The sequence below is a fragment of the Bombyx mandarina genome, chromosome 15 (genome assembly GCF_030267445.1).
Source record: "Bombyx mandarina strain Sakado chromosome 15, ASM3026744v2".
Classification (NCBI taxonomy): domain Eukaryota; kingdom Metazoa; phylum Arthropoda; class Insecta; order Lepidoptera; family Bombycidae; genus Bombyx; species Bombyx mandarina.
In genome coordinates, this window is record NC_143221.1 from 11,601,783 (window position 1) to 11,621,374 (window position 19,592).

Below are 19,592 nucleotides of genomic sequence, written 5' to 3' on the forward strand. Positions count from 1 at the left end.
TCACCAGCTGGGAGAGGCCGTAGGCCAAGGCGAAATCGTAGGCAGCCCGACCCGGGAGGTCAGTGGTTCTGGACCCCAACCACTCTTGGTGGTGAGCGTTAAAGTCTCCAAGAACCACCACCTCCGCAGATGGGTACTGCTCAAGCACGCGGTTAGTCCCCTCTTGCACATGCTCTATCAGAGCTGAACCTGCATCACTGCTGTGGGACCTGTACAGGCACGCGTAGACTCGGGTACAACCCCCGTGATCTACGCGCAGCCACAAGAGGGACAGGTCCCGTTGTTCGAGGCTTCGTAGACAGCGACAACAGACACCAGCCCGGACGAATACACACACCCCGGCTTTACGCAGGAAGTTGTGCTCCAATACGTAGCCGGGGTATTCAAGGTACGAAGTATCATCCGGAGCAGATATCTGCGTCTCCGTCAGAAAAAGGAGGGCAGGCTGCGCCGTCTCAAGATGGTGGTGTACGGCGTCGAGGTTGCTATGTAGACCCCTTACATTGCTGAAATCCACATTAAATGTGGAATGGGGAATCGCCGACAAAACCCTTTTCCTTTTTCGAACTTTCATATATATTTTTTAATTTTATTTGGAGAGTGGGATTGGGTGGGGTAGGATGTTCGAGGCGAAATCGTGACAATACCTGAATAAAGCGCGGAGCACAGTACGTGCTCGACCACGGGTTGCGTGAGCGACTGACGCAGGGCATGGAAGGGCCCCCAGTCCACCCTGCGTACGATCGCCGGGATCCACTCCGGTCTCCGACTCCGGCACGACGACCGCACGACAGGATTTTACACCGGTTGGCGGGACAGCTTCCCGGGGCGGAGTTTAGTAGTGACACCCGGGTTCAGGTCCCCAACTGACCGGCGGGCGGCGGCGAACACCGTTTCACTGGGTCTCCCTATACCCCCGTCAAACAATCACGTCCCGCGAGCTCACACGCACGTCTGCTCCGCATGTTCCAGGTATCGCCAAGATTCACCCCCAACAAGGAAGAGGAAAGGGAAGGAATAACACTGGCTCTCCAACCCACACGCCGGAACACAGCTAGGCTATTTGGCGGCGGACTCTAGTTGGAGGGTGGTCGCCAGCCAGTCGGACAAGTCCTACCACCGATTATGTATTCGGCTCCCGTTTTGCACCACCCAGGGGTCACTTGTAGGGAATCGCGGGTAAAACCTACGGAAGCGGGAAGCAATCGACCCCCAAAAAAAACAAATACAAAGCGTTTAAAAAAAAAATGTTTACACATCAAAGGTGTAGAATTGTAAAATGCATACAGACACTAATGCATATCGCCCGTGAATTGAACGAAAAATGTAAAGTATTCAAAACGTCCGATAGAACATCATGACAATAAAAAAAGTCGTGATTACACCGTAAAACTACGGTAGGCAGCGATTTGGCTCTGCCTCTGGCATTGCTGATGTCCATGAGCGACGGTAACCGCTCACCATCAGGTGGGCCGTATGCTCATCTGCCTACAAGGGCAATAAATAAAAACTAATTTCAATTATAAATACCAATGCGTACCATCCCCACTCCTTATTTTAGCTCGAATAATGTATGTAATACGTAATAATTCTAACTTTGATAATTTATCAAACATTCGATGATCTAGTTTTCTTTCTAGAACTGAACAGAAAAGTAGAGCTTGACGGATAAACAAGTCTACAATGTTTATGAATTATGACCTATCAGTTTTAAAAACGTGCACAAGTGAATATGTGTATAAGGTATTCGATTAATGTTGCTGACTCGATATGGAACTATTGAGTTGTCACAGAATGTCAAAGGAAGTTCTATTTACGCTTAAAGGCAGTCATTTCCTACTTGATTATTTGTTTAAAATATAAAATGCACACAGCAATTTAAGTTCTTTGGATTCATTACAAAGTCGACGTGGCCTAAGGGATAAGAGATGCCTGGTGCTCTCTTATCGAGCGATGACGCTTTGCCGGTATTCGAATCCCACAGACTGGTTTTTATTATTATTGTCGAGTAGAAGCATGGTCTAAAAATCACAATGTGTATGCCGCGCCGCATAAAAAACAACTTGAATGGTAGATTTCATTATCAAAGATAGATGACCGGAGCCTGGTCATCTATCGAATAGATCAATGGCGCGATTCATTCATTAATTTTAAGAATGGGTACAGCTGGTACCTAGACGGATACTAATGCAGTTGGGGTACGGACGAATATATTATCAACATTAAATTTAGTAGCATTCAGATAAAACAATATTTTAAAGTAAAAAAAATGATCAATAAATAATTGTATATCAGTGACTGGTTATCATATAATAAATCCTAAAACTGTCTATATACCACAATAGTAATGAGTCGTATCCATTGTTTTATCATGTAGAAGTTGTATAATGATTCTCTATTGTTAGGAAGATGTCAATGCCGTTTCTTGCAGAATTAATAGAAGCCGTGATACCAAAGCTATAAAATATGCTGTTCATGCAGTAGCGCAGCGTTTTAGGTACAATCATTCTGGAGTACTCCTGCATCTGGATTCTGTCCAAACCTGCAAGTAGCATACTATACATAGCGAAGTATTACTTACTGCCATTGGAAGGGACTGGTGATGCCTTCCCGTAGTCTGTCTTTAAAGGATCGTTGCCTCGAAGGTCCCGGCCCGGGGGGCAGAGCGCCCGCGCCTGCCGGCACTGTGGGCGGTGGTGGCGGTGCCCGCGCCGGTGACGACATCGCGACACACACAGCTTTTACCACAATTACATCACACCACTGCACCGTGAACCACTGAAACGGGGACTGCAACATAACAGAACACCAAAAGCGACATAAATAAAGGAAGCAAAGCGGGCTGAGTTTGAAATAATCATAATGATATTCTTATTCGTAGCCTGAGATGCAACATAGCCGTGAATGGTGATGACTTAGTTGTTAGGTATTATAAAAGGTACATTGAATGATGCTAGTTAAAAGACATTAAAATGTGTTACGTGAACATCTAATATATAAAATTCTCGTGTCACAATGTTCGTTCCCATACTCCTCCGAAACCGCTTGACCGATTCTCATGAAATTTTTTATGCATATTCAGTAAGCCTGAGAATCGGCTACTATCTATTTTTCATACCCCTAAGTGATTAGGGTTGTCCACCCCTAACATATTTTTTTTATTTGGACATTTTTTTTGTTATAATGAGGTATTATGTGGTTGAATGAGGTTTTGTTATTTTTATTATATATTCCCTCATCGTTCACAGCACTACATACCTCTTTCACTCATTTACCACATCCTTACACACTTACAATAAGTTAGTTTTTTTTTCTACACTAGAAATTCCCTAGAAATCTTATATATGGCAAAACAATGTTTGCCGGGACAGCTAGTACTCGTATAATAATGTGAATCGCATAATACTTTGTCATGTTTTTTATTTTTTTGGCAATACCCCAAAACTTTATGAATTCGTTTACATATATAAATGTAAAATATAAATTTGTATGACTTAACTGTCCGATTGGCTTTAAGCTGAGGTAATTTAAAAAATAATAATTTAATATCGTCATTAATGTACTTAACGTCGCGATTGAATATAGAATTAAATAAAAATATCCGTAAATTAAAAAAAATTAACAATGATGTATTTAATTTAAATGAAACATGAACATTTCGTAATCAAGTTAGTTGCTAATTAAGTTTATGTAGTGCGCCTGATGAATCTCGACTGTCGCTGTTTCTCGACGTCGCTTGACAGGATCGCTCAATAATATGAGCAGGCGTATAAAAAGCGTTTTTTTTTCAATTATATATCGTCTTCTACCAATAACAATACGAATTCTAATTTCGTTTATATATTGATTTTACAAATAAAAACTTTTACCGAACGATGATTTATGTGGTTACAATCTAAGCCAGTTGTTGATACTGCGTTATTTTTAAAAGGAAAATGCGATAAAAATCGAACACATTTAAAAACAACAAATTAATTACAAAATCGTATATCGGACATCGTCATTATCTTATTGTTCATGTTGCATGTACATATGTACATAAAACACTTGCTTTGCGATAAGCTATGTTACAAAGCATAATATGTGCACTTCAAACATACATACATAAATATGTATGTAATTATTTTGAAATGAGGGAACGCGTGTAGGAATAAATTTAGGCGAACGTGTGAAAAATAAATTATACACCTGTCCCTTCTTGTGCCGTGTACACACCGCTTGGGGCTGGTATTTCAATCATGAATACGCAATCTCATGTACCTACATATATTTTCCTAAATGATCAACAGATTATGATATTCTTTCAAATATATTGTTTTTTTTTCTTTGTATATCTCACAAAGTAGGAATGTTTCGTAAAATCTGTAACCAAAATGATCGGGCTTGTTGATATATTAAAAATGTTTTATTACATTTACGTACCGCTATTATTCATAAAAAGACTTGATGTTACATTACTTTAACGTAACCTCAAAAAAAGACTCAAAAACAGAATTTACATCATTTCATTTTGATATTAAATTTTAAAATAAAAATTAAATTGTTTTTAATTTTAATATAGCAAACTGTTTTTCAGCTCGTCAAGTAATTTTTTTTAAATCTAATTTCTTTTTCTTCTTAAATTTTAGAAAAAGTACTTTCTCCCTACGAATAAATAATCTCCCGAACGTTTTCATTATTACTAACGTCAAGTCATAATCATTACTATGTTAAGTCATTACTACAAACCACATTAATATATTAGTCATTTTCTTCGTTAATACCTACGTCGAGAATAATAAAAATTTAAATTTATATTTAGCAGTGGCAAATGATCGATAGGGTAACATCACATTGCAATTTAAAAAAGAACCCAGTGCTTAATACGAAATGTCGAAATATATTTGAGTATGAATAAACCGAAGCTTTAAACACGACGAAAGCAAGAGGCAAAGACGGGTATCGATCGGCCCTAACAGGCAACCCCTCGCGCGTCCCCCACCATCCCGCCGTCCCAGCTCACCTTACGTAAGTCCAGCTGATCGCACCCGCCCGGTAACCTTGGCAACAAGACATACGCATCTGGACAATCAAACTAAATAAAAAGAAACTTACACCACACAAACCCAAGCTAAACGCTCCATACAAAGCTATCAGTAACAGCATTAACTAGTTCTTTTGACAATTATCGTCAAGATAATTTTTTTAAAGTGGCGTCTTCCCCTTTTTTATCTTAAGCTCGTTGATACATTATGATCGAGTAGATATAGGACTATTGCAGACTTGAAAAGTGCCTAATCCATCTACAACAGACATCAAATCTTACTATTTAATTATTTTTGGTTAATAATTGATTCCCGAAATCAACCAAGGTTGCTTTTCATTTTTTTTAACCAAAACATGTAAACACTAACGATACAGAAGTTTCCAGAAGCTTTTTCCTAACTTATGCAAGATCTCATCACGTTCGTTTTTAATTCTACAACGTTTTAATGCATAAAAGTATTTTGATTACCACCATTTCACGTAAAAATATATATAGGTAATTTCACTAACTCTGCTTCGATTGTTGGAATTGAAGGTCCTAGAATCTCTTTTTGAAATTGTACTTTTTTATTTTATTATTTAATGCAATATTGTTAGATTCATCATTCTGTGGTTGTAGAGATATGTAGGTACGTGGGTACTGCACAAAAATGTAGCATGGACGCATACTGAGCAACTACTGCGAACTTATTACTTACTCTTTAAGTAACAATGGTAAAATTTTATTTAATAAAACCTTTTAGGTCCTCTTATATATTTTCATTAAATTACTTTATTTTCAGACAAATAAAAATTTAGTGTTAGCCGTTGATTTGAGCAACTATCGACCACTATAGTCTGGGCGGTAATTGACCGTTCAATACGAACGACCTTGCTTTCGCGCTTGCTCGATATCAAATGGCGCCCAACGTGGGAGTACCAATCAGCTGTTTTGTGAAACATTCCAACTTCAAATCGAACATATTAAGCACGGATTTGATTAAACATAAAACGGCTTTCGAATTACTACACAATTATAATTTTATAGGACCGCAACCCTTTTAATCTACAGATCATTTATTGTGATAACTAAAATTGAATGACATGAAAACTTCGTCGAAATATGTAACATTTGAATAACTAAATATAATTCGCGACATCACTCATAAATGCGACTATCAAAACATATGATTTTTGTTTTGCTATGGCTTTTCGCTAAACACCTCATTTATTACAGTGACAAGGCTAACCGATGAGAGCGATTTGAATGGCAACTATCGATATACATTATGATAGATGGACGATGATGTGCATGTAAGCATCTACAGTGGTCCATGCATTTATGCAACGAACCGAAGGAGTTCGAGATTCAAGTTGAGGAGCGCTGTCAGGTTATACAACATGACGCGTACACGTTCTACTTAGATGACTGGAGGCGTGCAACTGAACTAGGAGGGAGAAGCCGCGATGGCGGGGGGCGGGGTGCCGAGCGTGGGCGTGGGTAGCTCACAACAGTCGACCACCCCTACAACCCCTCCTCTTTATAATCACAGGAAGGTTCTTCAACGTCTGTGTATACGTATAGTGGTGTACTATTGGATCAGTGTCTGATACGTGTTGTGCATTAATGTCAGATTTAATTATTTAACTTTACGGGCCTGCGGAAATCAAAACGCATAATAATAATAAATAGTATAGATACAGAATTTGTTAAGTTTCGTGCTTGTTAAGAGACGAAAACTGCTTTAACGTTGCTTAATTAAATGAATACACGACCCTACCTAGGGCCCATAGCCAAAATGTATCAGGCAGTTGTTTTTATCACTAGAATCGATCGGTAGATCTACTAATTGCCTTTTTTTTTTATTGCTTAGACAGGTGGACGAGCTCACAGCTCACCTGGTGTTAAGTGGTTACTGGAGCCCATATACATCTACAAATTAAATGCGCCATCCACCTTGAGATATAAGTTCTAAGGTCTCAAGTATAGTTACAACGGCTGTCTCGTCCTTCAAACGGAAACGCATTACTGCTTCACGGCAGAAATAGGCAGGGTGGTGGTACCTACCCACGCGGACTCATAAGAGTGTCCTACCTCCAGTAATTACGCAAATTATAATTTTGCGGGTTTGATTTTTATTACACGACATTATTCCTTCACCGTGAAAGTCAATCATGAACATTTGTTGAGTACGTATTTCATTAGAAAAATTTGGTACCCGCCTGGGATTCGAACACCGATGCATCACTCAACACGAATGCACCGGACGTCCTATCCTTTAGGCCACGACGACTTCAAGACTGCCTATCTAGTTTTAGCCCAGAAAAATAGCGCAACTATAATTCGTCCGCACACGACTATCTAACGTTTTAAACCGAAACGCAGTATTGTTACCGCCCGATCAGCCTCCTCCCAATGATGGGCAAATTATACTAGTGACTATTATGCAAACGCCTCTGGGACTTCATAACCTCAAAAGGCATCATGATTGACGAACAGTTCGGATTCCCCGCGAAACACTCGTGCATTCAGCAAGTGCACCGCGTCACGGAGCAATTCTTAGTAGGGCTAAATAGACGCAGACCCGTCCCCATGAGAGACCTCTTCTTCGATATCGCGAAGGCGTTCGACAAAGTCTGGAACAACGATTTAATTTCAGACTGTATAACATGGGCGTGCCTGACAGTTTCGTGTTCATCATACGAGACTTCTTGTCGAACCGTTCGTTTCGGTATTGAGTCGAGGGAACTCGCTCTCTCACGCGACATATCTCAACCGGAATCCCGCAAAGCTCCACTCTCTTCCTTTTATTGTGTAGCTTATTTATTAAAGACATACCCCGGTTACGGGCGACCTAGTTAGCCCTTTTCGCGAACGATACGGCTATTTACTACTCGAGCAGGAAGATATCGTTCATGCATAGTAAACTCCAGATCGCGGCCACCAATTTAGGACAGTAGCTAGTTCAGGAAGTGGCGCATTGATATCAACCTCACGAAAAGCACAGCTATGCTCTTCAAAAGGGGTCATCCTCCCGACACTGCTGCTAGTATCTCGTCACCAATTAGGCGCGATAACTCCATTACCGCCATTAAAATCTTTGGCTTCGAAGGCTAAGTATCTAGGCGTCACCCTCGACAGAAGGGTGACATTCGGGCTCTAAGTCAGTACGCGACCGAACCGCGTTTCTACTCGTTCGACTCTATCCCATGATATGCAAGCGAAGTAAATTGTCCCTTCATAACAGGGTGAAAACAAAACTTGCATAGGTTTCGTCATGACGTGAGCTCACCTATCTGTCCGGGCGTAGCTGGAATAGCCTCTTAGGCTACCAGCGAATAGGTAGGGACAAAAAAAAGCAGTATTGTTCGTAGCAGTAATAGGTAAGACGGTGATCAATGGATATGGGCCAACAACACGCCCCTATAATGTTTGGCAGCTTAAGTCAATAAAAAACATTCCCGCACTATGCTCAGAGTATCAAAGTTCAGACTTTAATCCAAAGTATTGATTTTTACTGTTTGACGAGCGAGGTCCTGCCTAGGATATCTGCGTTTATGATTTAACCAAGCCCAAACTAGATGTGTTTGGGATAAGAAGTATAATTTACCAGATTCCATGATGGAATCACGGTTTGTACTGTTTTTCCCTGTCATTCCCTTAAACTTTATTTCGGCTTAATTCTTTCCCATCATACCTTCCACTACTAACGAGTGCGGGTGAGAGGGTAGGTATATTATGAACATATGCGACGTGTAACCGATTTGTCTATTTCTAATCTGCAGATACATTCGTGTTTCTACGCGTTCCGGTTCAAACGACCGTTGGTCCAATATAACGAGACTTATACCTGCATCTTAGGCTCAAGGCATCAATTGCATCAATCAGGCGCGTCAATCGTAATTTCGTTTCTTTGGGTTACAATAGCCATGAAAGCGTCTTCCCACCTAGACTGAGGCAGAAAAATAATACTTTAAAAAAATTTAATTCCGTCACGGTTTTCCTTGATATAATATGTATAAATCTATCACACTATTCTCACAGAACAATTGAGTATACTTAAAGACAGCGTATACAATTTTTGGAACACAACCAAAGGAATGTTTTTGCCGAATTTCAATGATAACAATGTAATTTTTCGGATAAATCCAAAGTCCTAATGGAGCCAATTTGTTTTCGAGAACCCCAACATGATTCGCACAAAGGCACAGAAAGTTGTATAACTGTTTGCAGGCATAACATTAATATGAATGCAGACAGTCTTCCTAAGCTAACAGCTAAATTAAAACGCTCCACGGCTCGAGTATTTACTTCGCATTTCCCGCGGCCTTGACTTGTACACAGACTCGTCTGACAGGCCTGGACCTAGTTGCGTACATGTGTTTGTTGTGCACGATATTATCGGCATACGTTATAAGCTACCTACATTCATGCATTTCAAGTTCCACGGAACATCCAGACAAAACGTAAATGACGCCCGTGAGGAGCGAACGAAATTTTAAAAGCTCTAGGCCATTAAATATAACTTTTGTATCTAGAAAAGTTCCACGCTTCTTCTAGACACTTTTAGTATAATTTAATATACTAGGTATATACATTTATTCACTAATTATTAAATTTACATACAATAATATCAAGGATGTTTATTGGTATACTATAATACTGACTAATCTATATTGATTGATACCGGGCTCGTCGTGAAATATCGCCTGTCGTCTCAAATGTTTGCACTGCAATCAATACATTGCAATATATGCCCCTTGAAATCACTGCCACATGACAAATGGGTTTATCTTTTGAGTGAACCGGCTGTAACCGGTTAGCTATATATAGCTATATAGTTTTTAATGCTCAGGACATCCAAAAATTATTTAATATACTTTCAGTTCCTCGGGGATACCGTAAGATGATTACTTCAATATCGGGGCCTTTATTAGAAAATTATTAGTACATAATTTAAAAAAGTATATAACATGCCCTTATTTTTAAAAATATCAGCCTGTCGCGGTGTTGGTAGTGAGCTGGTTATTCATACATACGTATGACCAACCGAAAACTATGCATTTGGACACTAATAGGTTCGCGATTCTCTGAGCTTTTCAGAAGTTCAGGCTTCGGTACAACTCATTTACTTAACTTAAATAGCAAATAAGTTATTGCGATAGGCCTGTAATCAGAAATTTCCAACAAGTTATGCTTTAAGATACACTGCAGATGGACGGTCTCACGCGGACTTACTTTCTTATGGGTGTTGTTCAAGGGATATGTTAAGGTCTGGATAGGTGGCGGTAGTTTCCGTCTAACCTTATGTGATATAGATATCTGCCAGGGGGCTAACACACATGGGTGTGTTTGCTAATACGGTTACTCCGTCGTCGTTCACGTTGTGAGCCCACTAGACCTTCAATTCAGCTTTGGACGACAGTTTGGCTCATAGTGGGAAAGAGAACTAGGCCAAAAGCGAACTGATCTACTAGGCTAGTAGATCAGTTCTCTTTCCCACTCTTTATTTATTTTATTTTATTTGTAAAACAAACAGTGAACTTAAACTTTATAAAAGCTAACGTTACAACTAAAACTTATGAGCCAAACTATCATCGGACTTCCGTAGTGGCAGAACTGACTTAGATTTTTTCTTTTGACAGAATTGGCCTGTTATAAGACAGCATAACTCCTAGAAGGAAAGGTATTTTCTTTGCAGTCGAACATTATTGACAGAGTTGTCGTGATATCAAGGTTGATAATGTTGCCTGAATTATTTTGCTCCCTATCCAGAAATATCTTGCTACTAGTACTGTTATTACAAAGTATCGTCTAGGGTTGATATCCTGGTATCCACTGAAGCATAAAATCTCAGTGTAGTGTTGGAAAACATTAAGATAACTGTGTAAGTTCTCACTCAGAATCTTACTGAAAAACTAAAATGGGAATTTGTAATTTTGACGTTTTTTCTATATTTATTTACGTTATCCGCCTAATTTTAGGAAACGTGTTTGGTTTTGTTTTGTTTACGAGTTTTATTTCACCTTAATTGATATGAATTTTTGGACATATTCACGTTTTTTGTGGTGAAAGTATAATTAAAATTGTTTTCCGTTTTTTAGTTATAACATGAATGAATTACTTATCTCACTTACTTATCTCAACATTAATGAAATATAAACAGGATGGCATCTGTTCTGATCAGACAAAAAAAAACAGGGCTGAGATAAGATACATTTAATTTTATTTCAATTTAGCTAGTGATTATTATTTATCATACAATAAAAGTTCAGTACACCAATTTTAGTTGTGATTTACTTATAAATTGAATAAAAATGCCATGACTTGCCATGGCAATATACCATTGATTTTGAAAAAAACTGGCCAATATCTGTCAAATCTGAAGTCGTAGTTCATGCAAGCTCATGATTCACAGGGTATTACGCAGTAAATATTATAGAGCCTATGGAAATCATAAAGTCAATACTGGAACTTTCATTGAGTGCATAGGCAGATATATTACAGCAGGCAGCAGCTTGACTGTGCTTCTGCCATTAGCAGTATCACAAGTCATCATAACCACTTTCAACTAGCTCATTAGCTAGGTTATTAGCTCACCTGGCTAGTATGCTGTGGCTCACCACTAATAAAACTTTGATTATATTAAAAGGAAGGAATCTATTTTTCGTAGTTATTCATTTATTGTTACTGTAAACTATTTTTTATGCATTATAGAAATTAATAGAATAATTTGTGAATTAGTAACTATAATGCATGTGAATGTCAATCATGAAGCCTATTAAACTTCATTAAAACTTTTATTTAAAATGCACTATTTGCAAAATCAGTTATATGACAACCATACTTATAACATCCAACCTTAGCAGATGTTAGCTTTCTCAGTATTTGATGTTTACACATTAACAAGTGTTGAAGAGAAAATATATAGTGATAAACAGACATTCGAGATAACCTTTAATTTATGTCACGATAAGACATCAATCTGACCACTGTGTCAACATTGTTTGTTTCCATCAACAAAACATTTTTTTTTCATTTTATGTGGTTAATTAATGTATGCTTTATAGCACACTCTCATAATAGCACAAATTAACTAGTCTTCCTGAACAAGATTTATAAAAAAAATACAAACACATTTGATTGCCATGTGCTGTATTGTAATTTTTCCCTGACATATTTATCACTCTTGTGACTAAGAATTATTATAAGCACAGTGAAGACAAACACAGATAAAATTGTGACACTTTCTTTTACTTCAATGTACTTAAATCTTTTTCATTGCACCATTAAACTTTTCAAAACTAATAGCTACAATACCCCTTTTTCCTTTTTTTTCATTACTGTGGTGGTTACCTATTATTGTAAGAAATACAATGACGTCTAACAATATTCACAAACTTATTATGCAAATCAAATTTTGTTATTAATACAAAGTAAATTCTGGTAAGCCATCTGGTCTGTTTGTCTAAGCAACCATCCATTTTAATTTGAACCAGACAAAATAAGACAGCTGCATCCACATTGAGATTGAGACTTTGGTCTTGATGGTGGTTAATGTTCTCTTTACAATGGTCTGAGGGCTCAAGTGAAGTCTTTTCACTTACAGTAAGAAATATGGATAAGTGTTCAATTTATTATAATATATGTCTGTTTCATTATCATATTTTGGCTGCCAAGATTATAGGATAAATTATTATTTAAAAAGGTTGGAATTGGTCTATTGAGCAGTTATCATATCGACGCTTGAAAGGCAAACGTGACTAAGCGACAATGTGTGAACTTTACAGTAGTAATTTAAAATTGAAGTACCTGAAGAAAAATAATTATTTTAATGAATCTAGCTGTAGTAGAATCTAGGTAGTAGCTGTAGGATTGAAATGATTTTAATAGACCTAGAAATAAATTTTTTTTGCGCATCAAATATGGTTATTGCCTATCATTTATGTACAAAGCAGTTATTGTCGCTTAGTCACGTTTGTCTTTCAAGCGTCGATATATATAATTCCAATAAAAAACCCTCTGCAAACAAAAACGCAATATTTATTTATAGTTAAAGATGCATTTTATTTGATCTTAGCATCAACAGTTTGATGTTTTTAATTGAACTTCAGTTAAGTTTACTCTTCTCAAATAGCTGAAGATTTTTTTGTTAAAATATTTCTTTCAGATTTTAAACTTTAAATGTGTAACACCAATAAAGTTGCAAAAATGTAGCTTAAGCCAAATAGCCTTTCACCCCTTGATATGTATTTCATTATTATGTAACAATTTTCAAATGTATTTGTTTTTAATTTTAAGCCTGATACATTTAGTTCATCCTTAATAATCCAGAAGTTTTTCCAAGTCTGAGCAAACAAAATATAGACCAAAGAGAAGAATAGTTTCCACCCGAAATAATACTACATGTATGTAATTTAGTTGTTAAAATAAATGAGGTATTAGTTTTCTGTGAGATCAGCTGTTTTAACATATTTTGAAGATCACAGGCATTTAACTGACAAAAAATTAAGAAGTTAGCTTACATGATACGGTCCGTGTATTTCTGTTAATATATTTATTTAAGGTTTAGATGCTTTGAGCTAGCACTATATTTTTAATAATTGTTATTTTTGACATGTTCACTCATTTACAATATCGATCAGAATGTATATGGTACTCTCAAACAAAAACATCGATATACAAAGTTTTACTTACATTTTTGTGCACCTCGGCTATGGAGCGGCAGCTATCTTCCAATGCTGATTTCGTTAAATCAATTCATTCCAGATTGTACACAAATACCGAAATTTCAGCGCAGCGGCAATCATACGATAAGGTCGATTAATACTTCAAATCTTAAACAGTATATGATTTCTCTACACAAAAAGCCCAACGAATCTTCAATCAATACTAATCTTATCTTTGAAAATACAGCACATATAATCTCTAAGCAGGGATGAAATTTTACTTTCAGTTCGGTAAGTTTCGTCGGAGAGAAGTAATAAAATCGGTACTTCTATCTGCACTACGTAATTTATATTTTAAATTTAAATATTTTTAGTTGAAATAAGCCTAAAAACTTTATTTGAAATGTACATTTTCATTATTTTTGTCGCACTTCTTACTGTCAATTATTCAACGAAAGACAATATACACTATGAAATAAGTAGGTATGTAGGTACCTACTTGTTCGACGTGAATGAAATCAAAACAACAATAACAGATTACTTACTTTTTTTTAGGGATCTTGTGACCTGGTAACTAGGATCTTTAAGTCATGTCTTATTTTAATTTATATATCCTTATTTTTATGAAAAAAGATAATATGGAGTGAAATGAAATGATGATTAATTTGAGACAATAATCAACTGGGATGAAATTAAATGAAATGAGATGAAATGATATTGGATGAAATATAACCTCGGTAAAATGGTAGCCATTTACTGAAATTTATTTGGTGAACTTTTTGGGGTATCCCGAGAAGCTATATCCAGCAGCTTTGTTTCATTTTCCCACGTTCGTGCACTTTCACAGATATTAAACAGTTAATAAATCGCCGTTATTACGCATTTTAACCTGAAGAAACACTAAATAGACAAAATAAAACAAATCACACAACTTCACTCCTCGCGTTCCCGCCAAAAAGTCACAGATTACCTACTTTTTTTAAAGTGATTTTATGACCTGGTAACTAAGACCTTTAAGTCATGTTTTATTTTAATTTATATTCTTATTTTTATGAAAAATGATAATATGGAGTGAAATGAAATGAAAATGATTAATTTGAGACGTTAATCAACTGGGATGAAATTAAATGAAATGAGATGATATGGAATGAAATATAATCTAAGTAAAATGGTGGTCATTTACTAAGATTTTTTCAGTGGACTTTTTGGGGTATCCCGAGAAGCTATATCCAGCAGCTTTGTTTCATTTTCCCACGTTCGTGCACTTTCACAGATATTAAACAGTTAATAAACCACCGCTATTACACATTTAAACCTGAAGAAACACTAAATAGACAAAATAAAACAAATCACACAACTTCACTCCTCGCGTTCCCGCCAAAAAGTCACAGATTACCTACTTTTTTTAAAGTGATTTTATGACCTGGTAACTAAGACCTTTAAGTCATGTTTTATTTTAATTTATATTCTTATTTTTATGAAAAATGATAATATGGAGTGAAATGAAATGAAAATGATTAATTTGAGACGTTAATCAACTGGGATGAAATTAAATGAAATGAGATGATATGGAATGAAATATAATCTAAGTAAAATGGTGGTCATTTACTAAGATTTTTTCAGTGGACTTTTTGGAGGATCCCGAGAAGTTGCGTCCAGCGGCTTTGTTTCATTTTCCCACATTTATGCACTTTCACAGATATTAAACAGTTAATAAACCACCGCTATTACACATTTAAACCTGAAGAAACACTAAATAGACAAAATAAAACAAATCACACAACTTCACTCCTCGCGTTCCCGCCAAAAAGTCCAGATTACCTACTGATCAACATATACCACAGATACAACACAAAGATCAACAAAAATTGAAAAAAAAAACAAACAATCAACGTCAACCATTTTTTTTTTGCGCTAACGTCAGACTTTATCGACTAGCATCACTGAAGTAGGAAACATAACTAGCATCCGCGTCGTTTGTCAACAATCAAGAGAGCTCTACTTTGTTCCGAATAAAATTAATAGAAAGCAGGAGGATTTACGCGCAGCTCAGACGGTTTGAAGCGACCATAGACTGCCATAGAGGTTGAAACCTACGGGCGCACAGCTACACTATAGCGAACCGCTGTGTTATTAATAAAGACTAAAACGACCGGTTGGCGTTGTATTGTGCACCGACCCAACAGATTGAATTTCTGATCTAGCGAGGTATCCCAGAAGACAACTCGGCCTGAGCGACTTGCCTCTCCGCCATTCATGGCCAATTTAAGGATGATCGACATTTGCTTGCGCTGACAGCTCTGTTAGTTGAAGTACTGGCCGCATTGCCCCTTCTACCTCTTACAGGCAGGGTTCGGACATTCGGGTTAGAGTGCACGGATATCGGTTAGTTTAAGGTCTATTTAGAAGTCGTCGTGGCCTAAGAGATAAGAAGTCCGGTGCATTCGTGTTGAGCGATGCACCTGTGTTCGAATCGCAGGCGGGTACCAATTGTTCTAATGAATTACGTACTCAACAAATGTTCACGATTGTCTTCCACGGTGAAGGAATAACATCGTGTAATAAAAGTGAAACCCGCAAAATTATAATTTGCGTAATTACTGGTGGTAGGACCTCTTGTGAGTCCGCGCGGGTAGATACCACCGCCCTGCCTATTTCTGCCGTGAAACAATAATGCATTTCGGTTTGAAGGGTGGGGCAGCCGTTGTAACTATACTGAGATCTTAGAACTTATATCTCAAGGTGGGTGGCGCATTTACGTTGTAGATGTCCATGGGCTCCAGTATCCACTTAACACCAGGTGGGCTGTGAGCTCGTCCACCCACCTAAGCAATAAAAAAAAAAAAAAAAAAAAATGTGGCTTCGGCAACCTTACATACCCCGCGCATCCCCTGGGAGTGCGATTCTCGTAAGGATTTGATTCTAAGACCAAAAAAAGTTTAACACGCATAGCTGCAATAAATTCTTGTATGTTGTTGTGGTACTCCTAGGGTACCCCGCTGGTACATAAGGCCTTCACAAGTTGTCTCCACTTGACCTGTTGTTGGATAGGATACTTGTATGCAGACTAGAAACTAACACAGTTTGCGTCTTGCAAGCATGTACGAAAATTTACTATGCTAATGCTATGCTAAAACTACTTGTACCGCATTGGTTTAGCTTTCATATAAATTTTGGTCTTAACGCATCAAATATCGAGGTAATAATATCATAGCTTAACTTTGCTTTAACATAGCTGAAAATAGGTAATTAAGTAAAGTATTAACATAACGACTGTGTTGGGTAATTACTCTTTTGAATAATTTTATTTAATATTATTATAGGAGCCCGTAGTTTATTAAAACAAATAATTTATTTTTACTGATACAAAATTATATGCAATTTAAACACACTTTACTTAAGATAATTACGCACACAACGCAGTTTTTTTTAGAATGTTAGGATTACAGGTGGCCCGAAGGCTTTTTCAGGCCAACTGCTTGGTACTCAAAATTTAACGCTCAAGACAGACTGTGATCATTCAAAGTTTTGTTAATTAACTAGCTAATCAACATGCATTAAACTGGTTGCGTATCTAGACGCCAAAGAATAGTAGAATAATTTAGCATGTGGTTTTGTAACGCAATTTACGCAACATCAATTTATAAATTGTGAATAAAATTATTCTATTAATATTGATATAAATATCTGATAAATAATCCTTTAAAGAAAACAGCAATGTTGAATTAAAATTAAAGATTACAAATCTCCAATTTCTACAAATTAGATTCTAGTTTCCTTACCACGAAATAGAACTTTCAATTTAGTGAAGTTTAAAAACATAGGCCACACTAAATTAATTTATTGCTCTTCCGTGTTAAAATGGAACTAAATTCTACATAAAGACTAAACAATTCTTGAATAACGAATTCTCAAACTATTTAATGTACCTACATAACTTATCTATCGTTTAAACTTTAAAGCCTTGCAACATACAATTTATGTAAGAATTATGTGTTGAAATGTATAGGTATTTAAAACAATGCTGACTGATTCTTCCTTTCGCAAGAAATATCTGCCTACTCGACACGTGCTTTAAAATAAATTAATTGCGATAATATTGTATTAGGTATAACAATCATTTAAATGTATATTGCTCAATACTATTCATATATAAGGTTTTTTTTTATTAATTATCATTTTTTCTTGTGCTAGTGAACAGAAGACAACATGAGGTATTCTAATTTTCTGTGTATTGTGTTTCTCGCAATGTTAGCAGTAAGTAACATATATTGTTTATATTGTGGTACGCTAAATAGGCATTGAGAAACTTGTTAAAAAGTCTTTTAGTTTATCAGTTACATCTCTGTTACACAAAAAGTTAATTCAATTCAATTATACATTAAGATATGTGTGCATACCGTTAGCGAAAATGAAGAAGTATTTCCAAATTCTTCAGCTATCAACACTCGCTTCTCATGACTCTCGTGTATTAGTATCGAACGTTTTAATATATATGTATAGTTATTTAATCTCGTTTAAATCGACCCTCATCGTGAAATATTTATTTTATACTAATTTGTAATTTTGATTTTCTCGATGCAGGTCAGTTCCGTGTCCTGTCAATGCACGTATGGACCTCCGATGCCGTACAATTACAATATTTATAACCAATCACCAGTTATTGTAGCAAAGAGACGTAAAAAAAAGAGTCGAAATCTTTTATACCCAATTTTAGTCTTGTTGCTATTGGACGAAGGATATGGCTTTTAACGGAATTAAATACATCTGAATTAAACGTAACTGTTGTATAAAATATGTCGTGCTGTGAATACCAAATACGAATTCAAGACTGTTTACAGTTTCTTCTTGAAAAATATTATACTCTAAAGTCTTAAGTCATACTGTAACAGAAAGCTTCAGTCGAAATTTTACGGCACGAACTGAAAGGACTGGAGAAGAATATTATTTTTCAACAAAGCCAGGATGTTTAAACATTATAAAGATCACTGTCAACGAATAGTATGGTGATCAGAGGAAGGAAATCTTTGGCATATAAATACTTTAAAGCTTCTTTTTAACTTCAAGAATTTTGAACAATCACATAATTTGGAAAATTATTCCATTTTATGAAAACTCTTAATGCACAGAAAAAGCCTTAAAAAAACTTAAATTAAATATAATAATTTTCTTTTTCTTTTTGTAATATAAAGATATTACTGCAATTAGCATGAGAGCTTAAATTGCCAAAAAGTCAAGAATTTACTATAAACCTACATGATTCGATAAGATAATAATTTACCTACTATAACATTTAGGTAATATACCTCCAGTTTAATTTTTATTAATGAAAGCTTCGATAATGCTATTTCTCATGAAAATGAAACACAATTAAGACTCCTGTACATTTACATGAGAACTGTAAACCTTGTTGTAAACATAAGATTGTAAATAAAAAAAATTTTTTTTGTGACGAAACTAAAAAAGTCATATCAATTTTCTAGACCTAAACTTAGGCTAGAATCTCTAGCCCTTTGCCAGATTTCATGATTCTAAATCGACAGTTAGGGCTTGTAGGGGATAAGTATGGTTCTAGCTTATGGATTACAGTATCTTTTGCTGTAGATCTTAATTTATGATACAAATTTGAACTTGATCCTACAATAGTCCCTGTTTCCTTTTTGAGCACCAAATCCAAATCAGTCGCTGTCACGCGTTTTATCTTATAATTGATGCACATTAATAAACTTTCACTACTGTGCCCTTTTCAGAGGGTATTATTTTGGTGCTTCAAACACAAAAAGCCTTTCTGAAACTGTTACTCAATTGAAATGTTCATTATTAACTTTAAGGTACCTACTTTCAATTAAATCCTGGAAAAACGCGCAGTGTAGAACTTGTGGTTAGAAACACGTTAGGTAGTGCTGTCAAATGTCAAT

At 36.3% G+C, this 19,592-nt stretch overlaps 1 protein-coding gene across 8 annotated transcripts in view; it reads right to left on the reverse strand.

Annotated features, from left to right (window-relative positions):
* mtd (TLD domain-containing protein mustard) overlaps window positions 1–14,183 on the reverse strand; it is a 115,574-nt gene extending 101,391 nt beyond the window's left edge. For 4 of the 8 annotated variants that reach the window (XM_028184538.2, XM_089733280.1, XM_089733283.1 and 1 more), the window contains exons 1-2: window positions 13,703–14,183; window positions 2,582–2,790 (exon numbers count right to left, since the gene is read on the reverse strand). In XM_028184538.2, the coding sequence (XP_028040339.2) occupies window positions 2,582–2,724 (143 nt within the window). In that variant the 5' untranslated portion in view covers window positions 2,725–2,790; window positions 13,703–14,183. Of the gene's footprint in view, window positions 1–2,581; window positions 2,791–6,357; window positions 6,468–13,702 lie in introns of those variants that run through there. The other 4 variants (XM_089733282.1, XM_089733285.1, XM_089733281.1 and 1 more) reach the window with 2 other exon arrangements.
* Window positions 14,184–19,592: the final 5,409 nt, after the last annotated feature.